The sequence below is a fragment of the Pelodiscus sinensis genome, chromosome 15 (genome assembly GCF_052426305.1).
Source record: "Pelodiscus sinensis isolate ZL-2025 chromosome 15, ASM5242630v1, whole genome shotgun sequence".
NCBI classification, from domain to species: domain Eukaryota; kingdom Metazoa; phylum Chordata; order Testudines; family Trionychidae; genus Pelodiscus; species Pelodiscus sinensis.
Genome location: NC_143066.1, coordinates 40,613,035 through 40,628,688, shown reverse-complemented (window position 1 = coordinate 40,628,688; position 15,654 = coordinate 40,613,035). Strand labels below are relative to the sequence as shown.

General features: G+C 44.6%; 1 protein-coding gene across 2 annotated transcripts; it reads right to left on the bottom strand.

The window, feature by feature from the left end:
- Positions 1–857: 857 nt before the first annotated feature.
- On the bottom strand, positions 858–15,600 carry E4F1 (E4F transcription factor 1). 2 transcript variants are annotated; one of them, XM_075899882.2, is made up of 14 exons: positions 15,075–15,600; positions 13,464–13,615; positions 13,253–13,352; positions 12,059–12,264; positions 11,338–11,458; positions 10,835–10,987; positions 10,158–10,318; positions 8,543–8,770; positions 8,105–8,207; positions 6,547–6,764; positions 5,818–6,016; positions 4,059–4,219; positions 3,573–3,635; positions 858–1,888 (listed from the first exon to the last, which is right to left on the bottom strand). In XM_075899882.2, the coding sequence occupies exons 1-14, from the start codon at positions 15,229–15,231 to the stop codon at positions 1,541–1,543; spliced, it is 2,370 nt and encodes a 789-aa protein (XP_075755997.2). In that variant the 5' UTR covers positions 15,232–15,600; the 3' UTR covers positions 858–1,540. The 2 variants fall into 2 exon arrangements, with proteins under 2 accessions (XP_075755997.2, XP_075755998.2); XM_075899883.2 differs by having other exon boundaries at positions 13,253–13,349.
- Positions 15,601–15,654: the final 54 nt, after the last annotated feature.

The window sequence follows — 15,654 nt, the reverse complement described above, 5'->3', positions numbered from 1 at the left end:
TATTAGGTCATGCTATAGTCTACTAGGATTGGTACTTAGTGGTAGGGGAAAAACTGCACTTCCCCTCTCTGCTGGGTTCTACAAAAGGAACCCAGGCCCAGCTACCCATAGATACATATACTCCTAACTTCCACTCAGTCTGGGCCTTTGGATCCAGAATGTTAAGCAGATGCTCATTATAATAAATTATGGGGAGAGGAATAGTGAATAAAGCAGGAGGTAGCTTCTGAAGCCCTAGTTCTATTTGAAATCTTATATCTGTGCCACACAATCCTGCATGGGTTTTCAGGCACAACAAGCTGTAGAGGAGTTAACCAGCCTCACTCAGGATTTTTGTTTAATTATACAGGGTAGGGCACTGTGACGTAGTGGGGGTACCTGGCTGGTTTCTATGCTGCTGGCTCTGGGGTAACTCCCACTGGCTGCCATGGGTACCACGACCCAGCAAAACAGGATGAGTCACTATGCAAATGAGTATGGCCAGCCACCCCCCATGGAGAGGAACAAAGGAAGGTGGAATGCTGCCCTGGCTGGGGGGGGCAGGGCTGGAAGAGGGTTAGTGAGTTCCTGTCTGGAAAGCAGGGGAGAAGGGGCTGGGACTCCCCTATCTCAAGGGGAACACTGAGGCCTCTTAGCCCTAGTTCCTGTAACCAGATTACATCTGTGCTGTATCCTGGAGGAGCAATAAACCACCCTCAATTCCACTGGCTGGTGGAGTCGGTTTGTGCCATTTTGGGGTGCAGGAGGTGGGGGACCCCCAATGCACTGTCACAGGCACTCCATTCTTCTTTCAGAGATTCTTCATGGTGGTTCTGGCATTCACCAGTTCACTGAAGGAGAAATACTAGAACCATAAAGAACTTTAAATATTTTATTTTTTAGAAAAAGTATTCTATTTACAATTTGCAAGTAAAAATCTGTATATGGTTATAAAAGAATCATGTACAGTATGGCTTTACACATGAAAAGGTTATCTGAGTAGCCACCTGTGGAGTGCAGCAAGGCTACAATGCATTCTTTCAGAGACCTTTATATAAAAGGCTATTGTCTGATAGAGAAAACTACTTTACTATGCTGAGAGAGGTTGGAAGGCATGAAACTATGGCCTTTCATCATGGTCAATACACCCAGAAACTTCACAGTTATTTGTGAATGTGGTTCTTTCAGAGCAAGTCATACTTGCTTTATCTTCCCATCTCGGTTCAGATTTAAACTAGAACACTGCTGTCCAATTGGCTGAGGTAAATGCTTTGCAAAGGATATTCCTTTATTGGAGACAGCTGTACAAAGTTAAATGGTGTGACTTAAGACTGTCACTTATTGCACCATAAAGCTAGGCAGTACTAATCCTACTGCCATTTCCATTTTAAAACAAAAATGTGTAATGTCCTAATTGAAACCATTTTCAGTTTATAAAATATTTCCTTTATATTTTAAAGGAGAATTTCTCTCCTGCTCCCTAAGTAACTGGAATAGCCAACTTTAGTGCTAATTAAGCCCATTTTCTGCCTTGGTGAAAAACACTAAAGTCTGTTAGCCCCTAGATAATCACTGTCTGAACTTCCACCTCCCCTTCCTGAGAAGCTATCACAAACTCTCCTGCATGCTCCATTATTTCAATATCCTCTGATGCAACCATTGTCACAGTTGCTTCCTCTGTCTCAATGCTACCTTCTGTCGTCAGCACAGCTCCTTCTCCAATCGCTGAAGCCAGTGTCATGGCAACCTGCTCTGTCAGACTCTCTGGGGTTGCTATAGTGATAGTGTCTGCAGCATCAGTAGTAACTTCAGAGCTTTCTGCCACTGTTACATTCTGCACGATGATTTGGTGACCAGAGTTTGCTTGATTTACTATTTGCTGCACAACCTTCATAATGTGACTGTCAACCTAAGTTAGGGGAAAAAACAGAGTAAGTTATTTAATAATAATCCAGACAATTCCTCTTGCTCAATGTATTGTGCTTACTACTGCATAGCTCCAACTAACTGCAGCCTGGTAACTTTAGCAAGGCACTACAAACAGAATCAGGTTCAGATGAACTCAAATGTCTAAAGTTATAGAATCTTAGTGAAATATTCCAGCTATTTCACATCTCATCTCACTATAAAATTGCCAGTATTTGAGAAACAATTTGTCTAATGAAGTCAAGGCAAGTTATTTTTACAACAAGCGCGAGGATGTCATGCATTCCTGGTTCCTAAAAACCAGTGAAGGATTGTAAAGATGAACCACTTTGACATGTTCAACAGACTCACCAGCGCCCCTCTCTCTCTCTCTCTCTCTAACTATGCAGTTCCAACCAGGGAGTTGCACCACACTGGAGCACTGGTTCAGATTGAGTGAACTGGACCTGAATCTAACACCCTCCTCCCAAAAAATCCTGGGTAACTCATTCCCTCCCTGAGGGAGAGTGAGGAAAGGTAGGCCTCTCTGTGCCAATCCCTGGGGGGGAGGCAGCAGAGAGAAGAGCAGGCACTGGATAGTAGTGGGAAAGAGGGGTTCTGATATTAGTAGTACTCCTGGCTGTTATACACAGCTAGAGGATTAGTCTTGGGAAGGAACTAGAGTGTCCGGAACACTTCATCTGTAGCGTGCATGCTGCTCCTTCAAGTCAGCGTTGAAAGGGCTGTTTCTGGCCTGACATTCATTGTGTCACCTTAACAGTCATGACAATTCTGGAGGGTGTTGTACCAGTGAATGCAAAGAACTAATGATGTAAAATCCCTACAAGTAATTTAGTTAAATTTTCTACCGTGGAAAAATATTTTGTATTCTTATGCTAGTACTCTCCTAGCACAAGTATGTATATTGGTTGCCCTCCGCTGGACCCTCTCCTATATGGACACATTGGAGAGGGTCCAGCAGAGGGCAGCCAAAATGATTAGGGGACAGGAGCACATGACTTACGCGGCGAGGCTGAGGGATTTGGGCTTATTTAGTCTGCAGAAGAGAAGAGTCAGGTGGGAGATTTGATGGCAGCCTTCAATCTGAAGGGGGGTTCCAAAGGGGCTGGAGAGAGGCTGTTCTCAGTGACAAAGGGCAGAACAAGGAGCAATGGTTTCAAGTTATGGGGGGGAGGGGAGAAGGAGAAAGGTCTAGGTTGGATATTAGAAAAAACTATTACCCTAGGAGGGTGGGGAAGCGCTGGGCTGGGTTCCCTAGGGAAGAGGTGGAATCTCCATTCCTAGAGGTTTTTAAGGCCCAGCTTGACAAAGCCCTTACTGGGATGATTGAGTTGGGATTGGTCCTGCTTTGGGCAGGGGGCTGGACTTGATCTCCTGAGGTCTCTGCCCACCCTAGGATTCTGTGTGTGACATCCCCTAGTTCACTTTGTGAAGCTTACTGTTCTCTTAAGAATGACACCAAGACCATAAGCAATTAGTGTGCAGTCCCACTTATCCAGCATATACACTATATTCTGCTGGGCCATAAAGCCCAGTGTGCAAAATGACATACTTGGGGAAGGGAGGAAGCTAGCTGCATGTGCTTTCAAGCACAGAAACTTCACCGCAGTGGATAGTGGATAATGCATAACAATTTCCCAAAGGAGCATCCTAATTTGACAGCCTACCTCATGTCTTGTTCCTTCTATTATTTCAGTAGCTTCACTGGTCTCCATGTCTTCAGTAGCAGTCTTTAAAGAGACAAAGCAAAAGATTGCTGAACAATTTTATTTTGGATCTTGTTTGAGAAGCTTCATGACAGAAGTGCAGGATCCCTCCCACAACAATCTTCCTACGCTCCCTCTGCTGCCATGACCTGTCTTTCTCAAGGAGGCAGCTGTATGTAGTTCCCTCCAGGCCCTATTAACGCCAAGTTACTCAGAAGTAGTGCAGGGAGCTCTCTTCTAAGCAGAAACTCTGTATCCTTTCACCATAGCAACCTGTGGATTGATGAACTTTTCTCCCGTTGATTGCTTTACAGGTGAAGAACACACAGAATTGTGCAGGCATTTTATGACAAACACTACACAAGTTTCAGTAGAACACAAGCCTTTCTTCCCCTCTACCCTTCCTAATCCAATTGTTCCTACCAGCCTGGTAGAATGGCTTATTACCTCAATGATGTATTCCTGAGTATCTGCCACCACAGAAGAAAATTCTACTAGAACGGTATGAGGATCTTCAGAAATAACTGTTGCTGCTAAGTTGTCAGCTGACTGACTTTCCTCAGAAACCATTACTTCTTCAACCTCTTTCAGTGCAAGAAGGCAGCCACCTGAACAATATTTCAGAAATGTCAGGGAAAACAAGTAGTTTTCTTACTCAGAATTAAATGCTAGGTGCCACCTAAGTGACACCTTTTATGGACTACTGCTGGGCAGAAGCTAGCAGCAGTTATGTAATCTTCCTCCCTACCCCTGACAAATGTTTAGGCCTAAATTTTAGGATCCAAGATGGCATGCTACACATTGGAGACGAATCCAGCCTCAAGTTTAACAGTGAATGCAATGGAATTATTAGGAACATATGAGATTGAGTGCTTAAGCCAAAGTAAGACTTTGAAAGTTTTGCCCAATAAGTGTACAAGAATAGACCCAAGATTCCTTGACATCCCTCAAGCAGCCAAGCTACTGTACCTGCATTCAATTCAGTATCATTATAGGTTTGCTAGGAATGTAAATATTGTCTAGAAGCATTACATTCCAACATGATTAATAATAATTAGTATGCGTAAAACAAACAAGCAGGGTGACAATGGGTGTTGAGCCTGTCAGCAATGTACATTTTTGCAAGCATTTTTAATATTAGTATTTGCAGAACAGACCTTCAGCTAGACACAGCACACCCCTTTAACGCTTTACAGAAAAAGGTAATAAAAAGTGGAAAATTTCACTTGTTAAGAAACAGAACACAAACGTAATTACTTGTCCCGTTTAACTTTACGGGACACAAAAAAAATGTAAGCAGCTGTTTGCACCAGGCGTGTCTATTGTGTTTTAATCCCTTTGCTGTAGTGATGATAACTGGTAACCTGTAAGCCTCATGGTATGTTTACTGGCCCTTTTCCAGTTAACTCCAGTGGTGGCAAGCTGAACTGTGCCAGAGCAGCCCCTGCCACAGCAAGGCTAGCGGGCTACGTGGCAGGACCCCAAAGCTGTGGCAGGGCTAGGTGGCAGAACCTAGGTTAATATAGTTAAGCATTATTGTTTTCCAGCCACTTTAACATCCGTTCTTTGCTCTTGGGAGGCAGATGAACTTGCATTAGTGGATGAAGACCCCTGTTTTTTCTGGCCTCATCTAAAGCCTTGTAGAATGCAACAGTTACAGGGCAAAACAGCCAACTCATATGGTGAGATTCAGGGTGGAAGCTGTGTGGAAGACAGGCTGTCTCCTTTCCCAAAGGCTGCATTTTACAAATCCTGTTGTGAAGGACAAGACAGGATTCAAAAAAGGAGCTAGATACATTCATGGAGGACAGGTCCATCAATGGCTATTAGCCAGGATGGGTAGGAATGGTGTCCCTCTCCTGTTTGTCAGAAGCTGGGAATGGGTGACTGAGGATGGATTTCTTGATGATTCCTTGTCTTAGTCATTCCCTCTGGCACCTGCCATTGGCCAATGTTGGAACACAGGATACTGGGCTAGATGGGATTCATTTAGTAGTTTAAAAGAATGAATGTTGCACCTTTTGAAGCTACTCAACTACAGGTAAACAATCCATGGCTTATGGGAATGGACAGTTAGAGCTGATCCGAGACGTTTACTGCTACAAAGATTCATACCAAACAACCACGAAGATTGAGCCATAGCAGGGCAGGTGACCCAAATCAAGCCATAAGAGAACCCCATGCTAGACAAATGCCTCCCTCTCACCTTTGGTTTTCAAGTGCCTGTTAAGTGTGCCATGCTCTGCGAAGCCACGTCCACACTTGTAACATTTGAATGGCTTTTCGCCTGTGTGGTGACGGATGTGACGAACCAACGAGCCCTTCTCCCGAAAGCCCCGGTTGCAGAACTGGCAGGTGTAGGGCTTCTCTTCCAAGTGAGTGCGGAAATGGACCTGCTGTGCGTTCTGCAGCAGAGACATTGTATACAATGGAAGAGTGACTGATGGGGACAAACCACTCAAAACGAGCCTCGGGGGATAGTATAGTTCTGACTTTGGAATAGACAACCCTTAAGGCTTTCCTCTCAACCACAACAGGACTATTTCTCTGCCACAAGTACTGCACAGATTATTCCTGAAGGAAACAGTTCCCACCATTTCCCTACAGAGAGATGACCCACGCGTTCATTCCATCTGTTAAGGGTAGAGTCCAGGATCCTGTAGCTCTCCTGGAACAGCTAAAGATCACTAACAACTAAAAGAAAACCGAACAAAACTGCCTTTCCTACCGTGCCTTAGGAGTCACATACAGAAGGCCTATAAGGAGGCTGACATTGGTCTAGTGTGCTAACCACAGGCTCTACATAACATTTCTGAGGTAACTGCATCACAGTGTTTTTGACAGCAAATGTTTCAGCCCCTGTGAGCGTTCCACAGAGAATGATTTTGGGGAGCACAGATCAGAAGGCACGAGTGCTTTGGAAAGAGGCGCCTACCTTTGTTTTGTATCTCTTGCCACACTTTGGACAGGAATACGGCCGCTCATCTGAGTGCACCCTCCGGTGGCCTTTCACATGCGCGATAGTCTTGTAGAGCTTGCCACACTCACCGCAACGGAAGCGCCGCTCATTGACATGGACTTCTTGGTGCTTTTTCAACAGATAGCCTTTCATGAACTCTTTGCCACACTCCTCGCATTTAAACACTTTGTAACCTAGAGAGAGAGGCATCTTAGACCACAGGCAACAGCAGCTCTGGGGAATTCTGAAATGTTATTGCACTAAAGTAATAACGTAATTATGCCACGTCTGACCAGAGGGACTAGGTAACTCAGGGAAGTAAAGATGATGGGGTGCTTCTCCCTGTCAGAGCCCTGGTTCAAATAAAGACCACACACACACACACACATACACAATGGCTCCATTAGTACTATCTAAAGGCCATTAGATAGGGTCTTATCTCAAACCACTTCCTAATATTTCTGCCCACATAAGAGATCACCCCAACTAGGGATGTTAAAATTAGCTTAATAAACTAATTGAATAGTCAATGGAATTTCCACTGACTATTCGATTAGTCGATAAGGGGGCTTCTGCTTTGAAATGTAGCAAAAGCCCAGCCAGCTCTTGCTACATTTCAAAGGCAGAAGTGCCACACCGCCGAAATGTACAAGAGCCTCAGTGGGGCTCTTGTACATTTCAAATGTGGAATGCCACCCCTGCCCTCTCCCACAGAGCTGGAGGGAACCGACTTTTAAGCCGGCTCCCCCCAGTACCCCCTCCTCTTTACACCCCCATTGCTGCCTCTTTCTGACAGAAGCAGCAAGGGGGGCAGGGGAAGCAACTAGTCGATTAGTCACTTACATCCCTAAAGACAACTTGCACTTGTCAGAATCATCAGACCCAAGCAGACCAAAGTCCATCTGTCCCCCCCATCCCTAATAGCACTCCCTCCACAGCAAGGGAATGTGCATGTAGCAGGAACATCTGACCTGATGCTAACTGTGCTATACCTTTTACCTGGCTAAAATGATAGATTTTCTGCAGAAGGCCATTCTTGTACCTCCTTGAGGATTCTAGGGGAGATGAGGGAGAATGATTTTTTCCAATATAAGCATTAATAATGAGTAATGTGGGGTCTGCTCCATTCCCTCAATTCTATTAACTGCCTATTCATTACAGGATTCAACTAAAAAATCGTACTTGTTTACTTTTCAAGCATGTCAAAGAGCTGTCAGCCATTCACACACCTGGTCGCCCTTCAATCTTTTCCCCTTGTCCTCTTGAATCCAGCTCTCACGTCCCTCGCATAAAAACTCCCCTTCACTAGTAGCACAAGAGCCTTTTCCTCTGAAGCTCCTCAATATGGAGCTGTTTTCACATGTTTTAGACTATATACCACTTCCAGATCTCAGTGGAAGTCTCTTCATTGCCTTCATTTCTCCATTAGCGTTTTAAATGCTAACTGAATCTGCATGGGATAAAGTTTGCACAACAAATGCTACATAAACAGTTCAGGTACATGCACTGCGCAGAACTTCATTGCAATACCTACCTAAATGTCCTTTGACGTGTGCCTCAAGGGAAACAGCCCCACTGAAAACTTCACTACAGTGAGGACAAACATAACTTTTGTATCCGTTTGTTTCTGTATCCGTCTATTGAAATCAAATATCATAACGTAAGTGTCTGTTCCATACAGTATGTGGAATCAATATTCCTATCAAAATTCTAAGCTAAATGCACTTTGATTTAAAGACAAGAAAAATCAAATTATCAAAGAGGCAGCTGGTGCTGACACCTCAAGTTCTAATGCACAAAAGGTATTACTGTCTTTGCTGGTCACTATGCTTATACATAGTGCACAAGTATTAGAAGTGTAGCTACACTGAAGCTAATGTCTAAGGTGATCACATGTGATTCCTAACAGCCTGTGTATTTCCTATAGAAAAAAAAATAAGCTAGTTGATAAAAATGGATGGTGCAAACATACAGTCTCTACTTGCTCTACTTCAACACACTGTTCCCCACACTGCTCCTCTTCTGCTTCCATCTCTTCATTTTCTAGTTCTTCTGTAGCAGCCACACCAGGTTCATCTGATTTTTGCATCTCTTCCACAGAAACTTTTTCTATCACAATCCCAGAATTCCTCATGGCCTGCCTCAGCAAGTTCTCACTGTTCACTTCCCCTTCGCATGGTACTTCCTCAGGATTTGATGGCTAAAGAAAGTCAAAATAGACAGATGGTAAATATAGAAGATGTGAAGTCAACCCTTTAGGCAACAGAACTTTGTATTTCTAGTGCTTGTCATGAAGGTGACTGGTTCTGTGACCTCAGATACCAGAAAGCAAAGGGGATGTGTAAACTTTGGAATAGGGACGTTAAGGACTAGTCAACAGGCTAGTCGACTAGTCGCTTCCCCCTTCTCCCCGTTCTGCTTCTATCAGATCGAGCCAAGGAGAGGGAGAAGGAGGTACTTCAAAGCAGCAGCACCACATGGAGCCTGGGGTCAACTGCTTGTGCATTAGTGGCGTTTCAAAGAGGAGCATCCTGTGGAGCGAGAGATCAGCTGGAGAGTCCCCAGCTGACCCCAGGCTCCATGCAGCGCGCTGCCACTTTGAAACACCACAGCAGCATTTCAAACGGGCAGTTGCTGCCCTATAGACTAATCGAATAGTCAGTTACACGATACTTAACATCCTTACTCTGGAAAGGTCCTAGAGCTTGAGAAATTGCATCTGAAGGGATACTTTCCAGCCTTTCACTGGAAATATGGCCATCGTAGGTCACTCACGGTCACCATATGGGTCATTGATCCTATACAGATGCAGGACAAATAACTTTTTTGATTTTACAATGAAGACTTAACTCCACTACCAAATGCTCTACTATGGCCTTTTCATGTAACCTACTTTACTGTTTATTTTCGCTGCACATACTGCCTTTTTTCCTATGTGCTTTTGAGGTCAGTTTCACAGCAGGAGCAGGAAAAGCATCCTCACCTTTATTTACACCTGGCTTGGTTTTAAGTTTCATCTTCACAAAAATTAAGATATTAGTAAATAAGACATTAGCAGCACCACAGATTTTTTTTGTTTCTCCCTAAACAAAAGGATATTAACAAACACAGTTGCCCTACTATTCTCAGTCTTATAACAAACCAGCCAGCAGCATGTGCTAGGTTGTTTTTTTCAGATGTGTTTAGAAAGTTTGAAATCTAATGTTGGAACTAAAGTTCTACAGGAATAGTATCTACTGAAATAACTGAATTAAAATTAATCTATACAGACTTAAGTCCTGTGCAGACCTTCCGAAGTCCTCTTTAGATTCCCCTTTTAAGCCATTACACAAGCCTCCTAAGCATGCTTCCAGCTATTCCGTGCTACACACAACAATGTCAAAAAATGGAATCTAAGATGAAGCCATCTGTTTTAGGTCATCAGTCTCAGAAAGGACTATTAAACAATGTTCACTGTTACCTAAGAACTGGTAGTAAGGAGAGTATAAGTGCGTAATGCTACCTTCCAACCTAAGAGCCTTGGAATAGCAATTTTGCTTCTTTGCACAAAAATGTGCGAAGAGTATCCAACAGAAACACACACTCACCTCTTGATCCAAGGATTTTGCATCAACAGGAAGTTCCTGCATTTGGACATGGACTTCGTGAAGGACATTGCCTTTTGCATCTGTTAGTAGGTGAATCAGGGGAGTCTCAATGGATTCACTTGCTATAGGTGAAACAGCCTCTGTGTTTGAACTACAGGATTCTTCAAGAAAAGTAGCACAGGATTAAACAACCACTCTAGTTCCAAGTGTGAAGCTAAACCCTATAGACAACCATTTGACTCAATTCTACTTCAGCATATCTAACTCAGGTGTCTAGAAATATTAACTTTTTGCTGATGGACTGCTTTTTTGCTTTTACCACATGTAACTTTTCAGGCACTGTTTCATATAATGACATCCATCGTTTTGCAGATAAACAGTGATTTCCATGTCAATTTTGTGCTTAAATTAATTAATATTAATGACAGAGCCAGTTTCTCAAGTAAATCTTTCAATCTATGACTTATCCATGGCATGCCTCCATCCACGTGCATGATGGATTGATAGTTTGGCTATCTGTCCTGAAGGTGGTTAATTTTTTCTAAAAAAATGGGAGCGAGATGTTACACTACACATTTATATTAAAAAAATATGGAGGAAAATACTGCCAATTGAATGCCAGGAATGTCACATGACCTACACTTTGATGCTTGACATGCATTTTCTGTTTCACTGACCTGTTGGCAATTCATCTTTGCTAACAACTATTTCTTTGCTCATGTTGAAACGGATTTTTTCAGTGCAAGGTGTCAAAGATTTCAGATGCCGTGTCAATGCTCCCGATTCCCTAAAGCTTTTCCCACACTTCTTGCATTTGTAAGGTCGCTCATCTTGACAAAGTAAGAGAAACATAAGTCATTACAACAAAGAAGCTCTATTAACTAATCTTAAGAATTTTCATTAGATCAAGTATACTTATAGTGCAGCACTTCCCAACCTTTTGGAGCAAGTGTAGCTGCCTGTGCCCCCTACCTTACATCCAGTTACATGCACTATCTGCAATGGCAAGAGTTTTTGAAATTAAGCTTTGAAGCAGACCCAACATGGTGGGATTTAGACTGCACTCAACTCAGTGAAAGGTGGAAAACAGTAGAACATTTCAGCTCATCATTAAGACAAGATGGGGGAGCCAAGTACAGCCCAGCCCAGCAATTAGGAACCACTTAAAACAGCATGTTACCTGTATGACGTCGGTGGTGTCGAATGAGAGACCCCTTTGTCCTAAATGAAGTTCCACACAGTTTACATTCATAGTCCTTCCTACTACTATGAGTGATCATGTGAGCTTTAAGGATACTGGCCTAGAAAACAAGAACTGATTTATAAAGATTGGTAGAAATGCTCCTTTCATTGTTTTACATTTCAATAAATCAAAGGCATTCCATAATACTCATGCTATTAATCAAAAATATAACCATAGAACTGCAAGAAAGTTGAGAAAAGACACAAAATCCCAACCCTTACCAGGATTAAAGAAGTGTTTGTATCATTAAATTTACAGGTGAATATAATGGACATATTGGAATGCAACCTAATGCAAAACTACGTAAGTTACACGCTTCAGGGCTTAAAAGACAAGAAGCTTTACCCGCAAATTATTTCATGATTGTCCATTATAGCGGTTTTACACTTTCATCACTGACCACTATCAGGACACCAGATAAACCTAATGGTCCACTGGTGTAATCTGGTATAGCAATTCTTTTGTAGTAGACAGTAATTAAAGCTTTATCATGAATATCCAATTTGACCAACTGGCACTAGTTTTGAAATAAGGTCAATCTCCAAATAAGATTATGTATTAAGAAATGAATTTTCCATCAAGTCTGCACAACTGTCCTAATGGATTTGATAATAACATTAGAAAAGTAGACTGTAGAGCTACTAGCTCCATAACTTACCGTTTTAAATGTCTTGTGGCATAACTCACACACATATCGACCTTCTTTATTAACCAGCAGTTTAACCTTAATCAGCTCTGTGGAGCCATCTTGTTCCAGGTCATCAGGGCTGCCCTGTCCTTCTGTGATCTCACCATCAATCTGGCCATTAGGATTTTCAAAAACATGTTCTCCTGTGACAATGACTTCTTTGATGTGCCCACTACCTGGGGAAATGATATGAAGACAGCTACGCTCTTTACATAACACAGGTTCACATGACTGGATGGATTTAATTTTTTAGAATACCAAGTAATGGAAAGGAGAAGCAAGTGACTAAATATGAATGATATATGCCAAAGTCATACTGACTGATTTTGGGACTCTTTATTGCGTTTTCTAAGTCACACTAAAGGTACTGAAGCTCAGGACATTTTAAATCTCAATAAAATACATAATAAACGTATTCAAGCGGGAGCTGGAAAAGTGGTTTGTAGAATTTCCACCCATCATGGTAGCTGTAGAGATTTAACCTGCTGACTTCTTGGTTCTACCTACCTAAAGCTCAGGAGCCACACACAAATACCTGTGACAATTTAACATATTGTCTCTACCACCACACTAGTCAACAAGGCCTTCTTTAATTGGAAACAACAGGGATGTCATCCCACATGACCTTTGAAAGTAAATGCCACAATCATCTGACCTGTATTTTCATTGACTGTAAAAGCACCTAAAATCTGTTTCTTACCATATACAGAACATACAACCAATTCTGACAGCATACAGTACTGATCATGAAATCAAATTCTTACAGAACTAGCAGGGGCACAACTCAAATTTACAATGCAACACCATCTGACTAACAGGGTATGTCTACACGGTTATTTCAAGAGAAAACCCTTCTCTCGAAATAACTGGTAAACCTCATTGTATGAGGAATAAGGGTTATTTCGAGAGAAGGGTTTTCTCTCAAAATAAGCGAGTCTTAACAGCATCTGTTATTTCAAAATAGCGCCACAATGCGATTATGCAAATGAAGCACGGGATACTTAAATCCTGGCTTCATTTGCAATTTTGAATGTCTTCATTTGCATACTTCTCTCGAAAGAGGGTGCAAGGGTAGACATATCCATATATGGTAAGACAATAGTCTAAATGATTGCACTTGATTATACTAAAGTAGCATCAGTTCTGTAAAACCTTGCAACTTACCTACTATAGAAGATGCATTACTGATTTCTTCTGCTATTGAAGATGCTTCAACAACTATGTGAGCAACAGTTATGGAGTCTTCAACAGAAGGAACAACCTGCTGTAACAGATAATGTTTTAGTAGGAAAAGTTAAAACCATATCTTTTGTTCACTTACATTAGATTATTCTAATTATTTTGAGCCATGGCTTGAGGGAAAGCCTGCTGTCACCTTTTGTAGTTCTTGGCTAAGAAGACTTGTTGATGTGGCAGTAATGACTTCTTGAGTTCGTTGACAGATCTTTTGTAATTTGTGCTGTACAAATTCTTCCAAAGAGGTGAACTCAGAGTGGCATCGCCCACACTTGTGAACATCATCTTCATCTGCAATTTAAAATGTAAGAAATTATTAGATTTGGATGTTAACATACATGGTGTTTGAGACTTCATGACAACATCCCTTTGCTACCCAATCTACTACATTTCCTACAATATGAAGAGAGGAAGTTGCAAATTGGAATTTTTAGGACCATTTCCACTCCAGTAGGAAAAATGTTGCTCCTATGATAGTATTGTCTTTGGGTGTTGGCAGAGGAGTGTGATATTAATCTTTTTAAGGGGCAACATTGTAGAATTTTACATCACAAGGATATGGACTGGACAGGTTATAGTCAGGGCCAACAAGATAAGAGGCTACAAGTGTTTGAAGGCACATTATTCCCTCCCCCCATGAAAAACAGGGTTGCTCATTCCAAGAAAGTGAAAATTTACAAAGCTGCCTTGATATGCAGCCCATTAGCTCCATCTGTCAGCACTAACCCTAAAACACCTGGAAAGGGAGAGAGAACCTTTAATCATGAAATAAAATCAAAGAAACACTTACAGTGTCTAGAGTGCTATGCTCCTAAAAAGGAGCGATGGTGATTTTGGATCAGACCTGAGATCCATCTACTTCAGTCTCCCATAACTAAATGTGGCCAGCATCAGATCCTTGGGAGGAAGGTGTAAGAACCTCTTAGCAAGCAGAGGTGAGATAACCACCCTCCCCCATGCTAGATAGATCTCAACTGGATTTCTACTAGTTAGAGATTACCGGTAGTTTATGCCAAGAAGCAGGAGGTGAAATATCCCTTCCAACTTTGTTGCCAGCATTGGGGATGCCAACCGTTAACTGGCGGGGGGCTGAAGCAGACAAAAGCGTGCCATAGGCAGGGGTGCTCCAGTCCTGTGGGGCGCAAGCCTGGCAGGGGACACTCCAAAGTGGCCAGAGCAGCCTCTGTTCATGGCGGGCGGCCCAGGGACCCTGTGGGCAGGGCTGCGCCAGCCCCGCAGTGACAGCCCCCGTTTCACCGGTTAACTAAAGGGGATTTTTACAAACCTAGGCAACATCCGCTCAGGTAACCGCAGTGTCACAGTCGGCCAGTCCCTTTTAGGCCCTGGCTAAACCCTGGGCCTCAGCGATTTCTTGCCGCAAGGCGCGTGCGTTCCCTGCGCGGCGTGACCGGGAGCGACCCCCCTGCGGTGCCTGCTCCCCGTGCACCCCCCTCTGACCGTGCCCCCCGCCGAGTGTTCTCCGGCCGCCTCTCCCCCCGCAGCGGGGGCGGGGTCCAGCCCCCGAGCGCCCCGCCCCCCGGTGCCGCGCGCTCACACGCCAACGGCCCGTTCCCCCCAGCACCTCACGCGCCCCCCCCCCCCCGCGGGTCCCGAGCCGCTGCCGCCCGCGGGGAGGGGCCCGGTGCCAGCGGGGCGGGCCCGGCGCGGAACCTGCCCGACGAGGGGCTCGCCCCCCCCCTCAGGAGGCCGCGCTCCCTCAGGCCCGGCGGGGCCGCCTCAGGCCCTTTACCTTCCTCGCTGAAGGGCGCCGGGAGGCTGAGGAAGGCGGCGGGGCCGGCGGCGGGCTGGGCCGGGCTGGAGGCGGCCGCCGCCACCCCCTCCTGCTCCCCGACCGCGGCTGCCGTAAGCCCCGCCGGCCCTGCGCTCGTTGCCACCGCGGCCTCCATGTCGCAACGAGCCGCACCGCCAAGATGGCGGCTTTACGGCCGTGTCGTCATAACAACGGGCCGCCTGCCGCGGGGGAGGGGTAAGCCAGGGGCTCGGCGCGGGGGGCGCACGATGACGCACACCGTTCCTCCAACGCCTATGAGTCACCCTGACCCCTGACCTTCCGTGCCCTTCAGGAACTGAGCGCTCTTCTGACCAGTTACCGCCACGTGCAGCGCCGGGGCGGGGCTCCAGGCTCTCTTAGCCAATGGGATGTTGCTTCCCAACCCCGGTACCCAATGAGGTGGAAGGGGCGGGGCTACAGGCCTGATCGGCTCCTCGCGCGACGTGACCAAGGTTATGGATCCTGCCCTAGCAGCGTGGGCGGGACCCCGCGCCCTCTCCTCCAACGAGCAACGAAGTGGGCGGCGCTCCCTGGCCGC

Excerpts from the sequence above, each read along its gene's own strand:
- E4F1 (XM_075899882.2), bottom strand. The coding sequence starts at position 15,231 with ATGGAGGCCGCGGTGGCAACGAGCGCAGGGCCGGCGGGGCTTACGGCA. Across the intron at positions 4,220-5,817 it reads CAGGCACTTGAAAACCAAAG|GTGGCTGCCTTCTTGCACTG; the intron begins GTGAGAGGGAGG and ends AATATTGTTCAG. Across the intron at positions 3,636-4,058 it reads CTCAGGAATACATCATTGAG|ACTGCTACTGAAGACATGGA; the intron begins GTAATAAGCCAT and ends GTCTCTTTAAAG.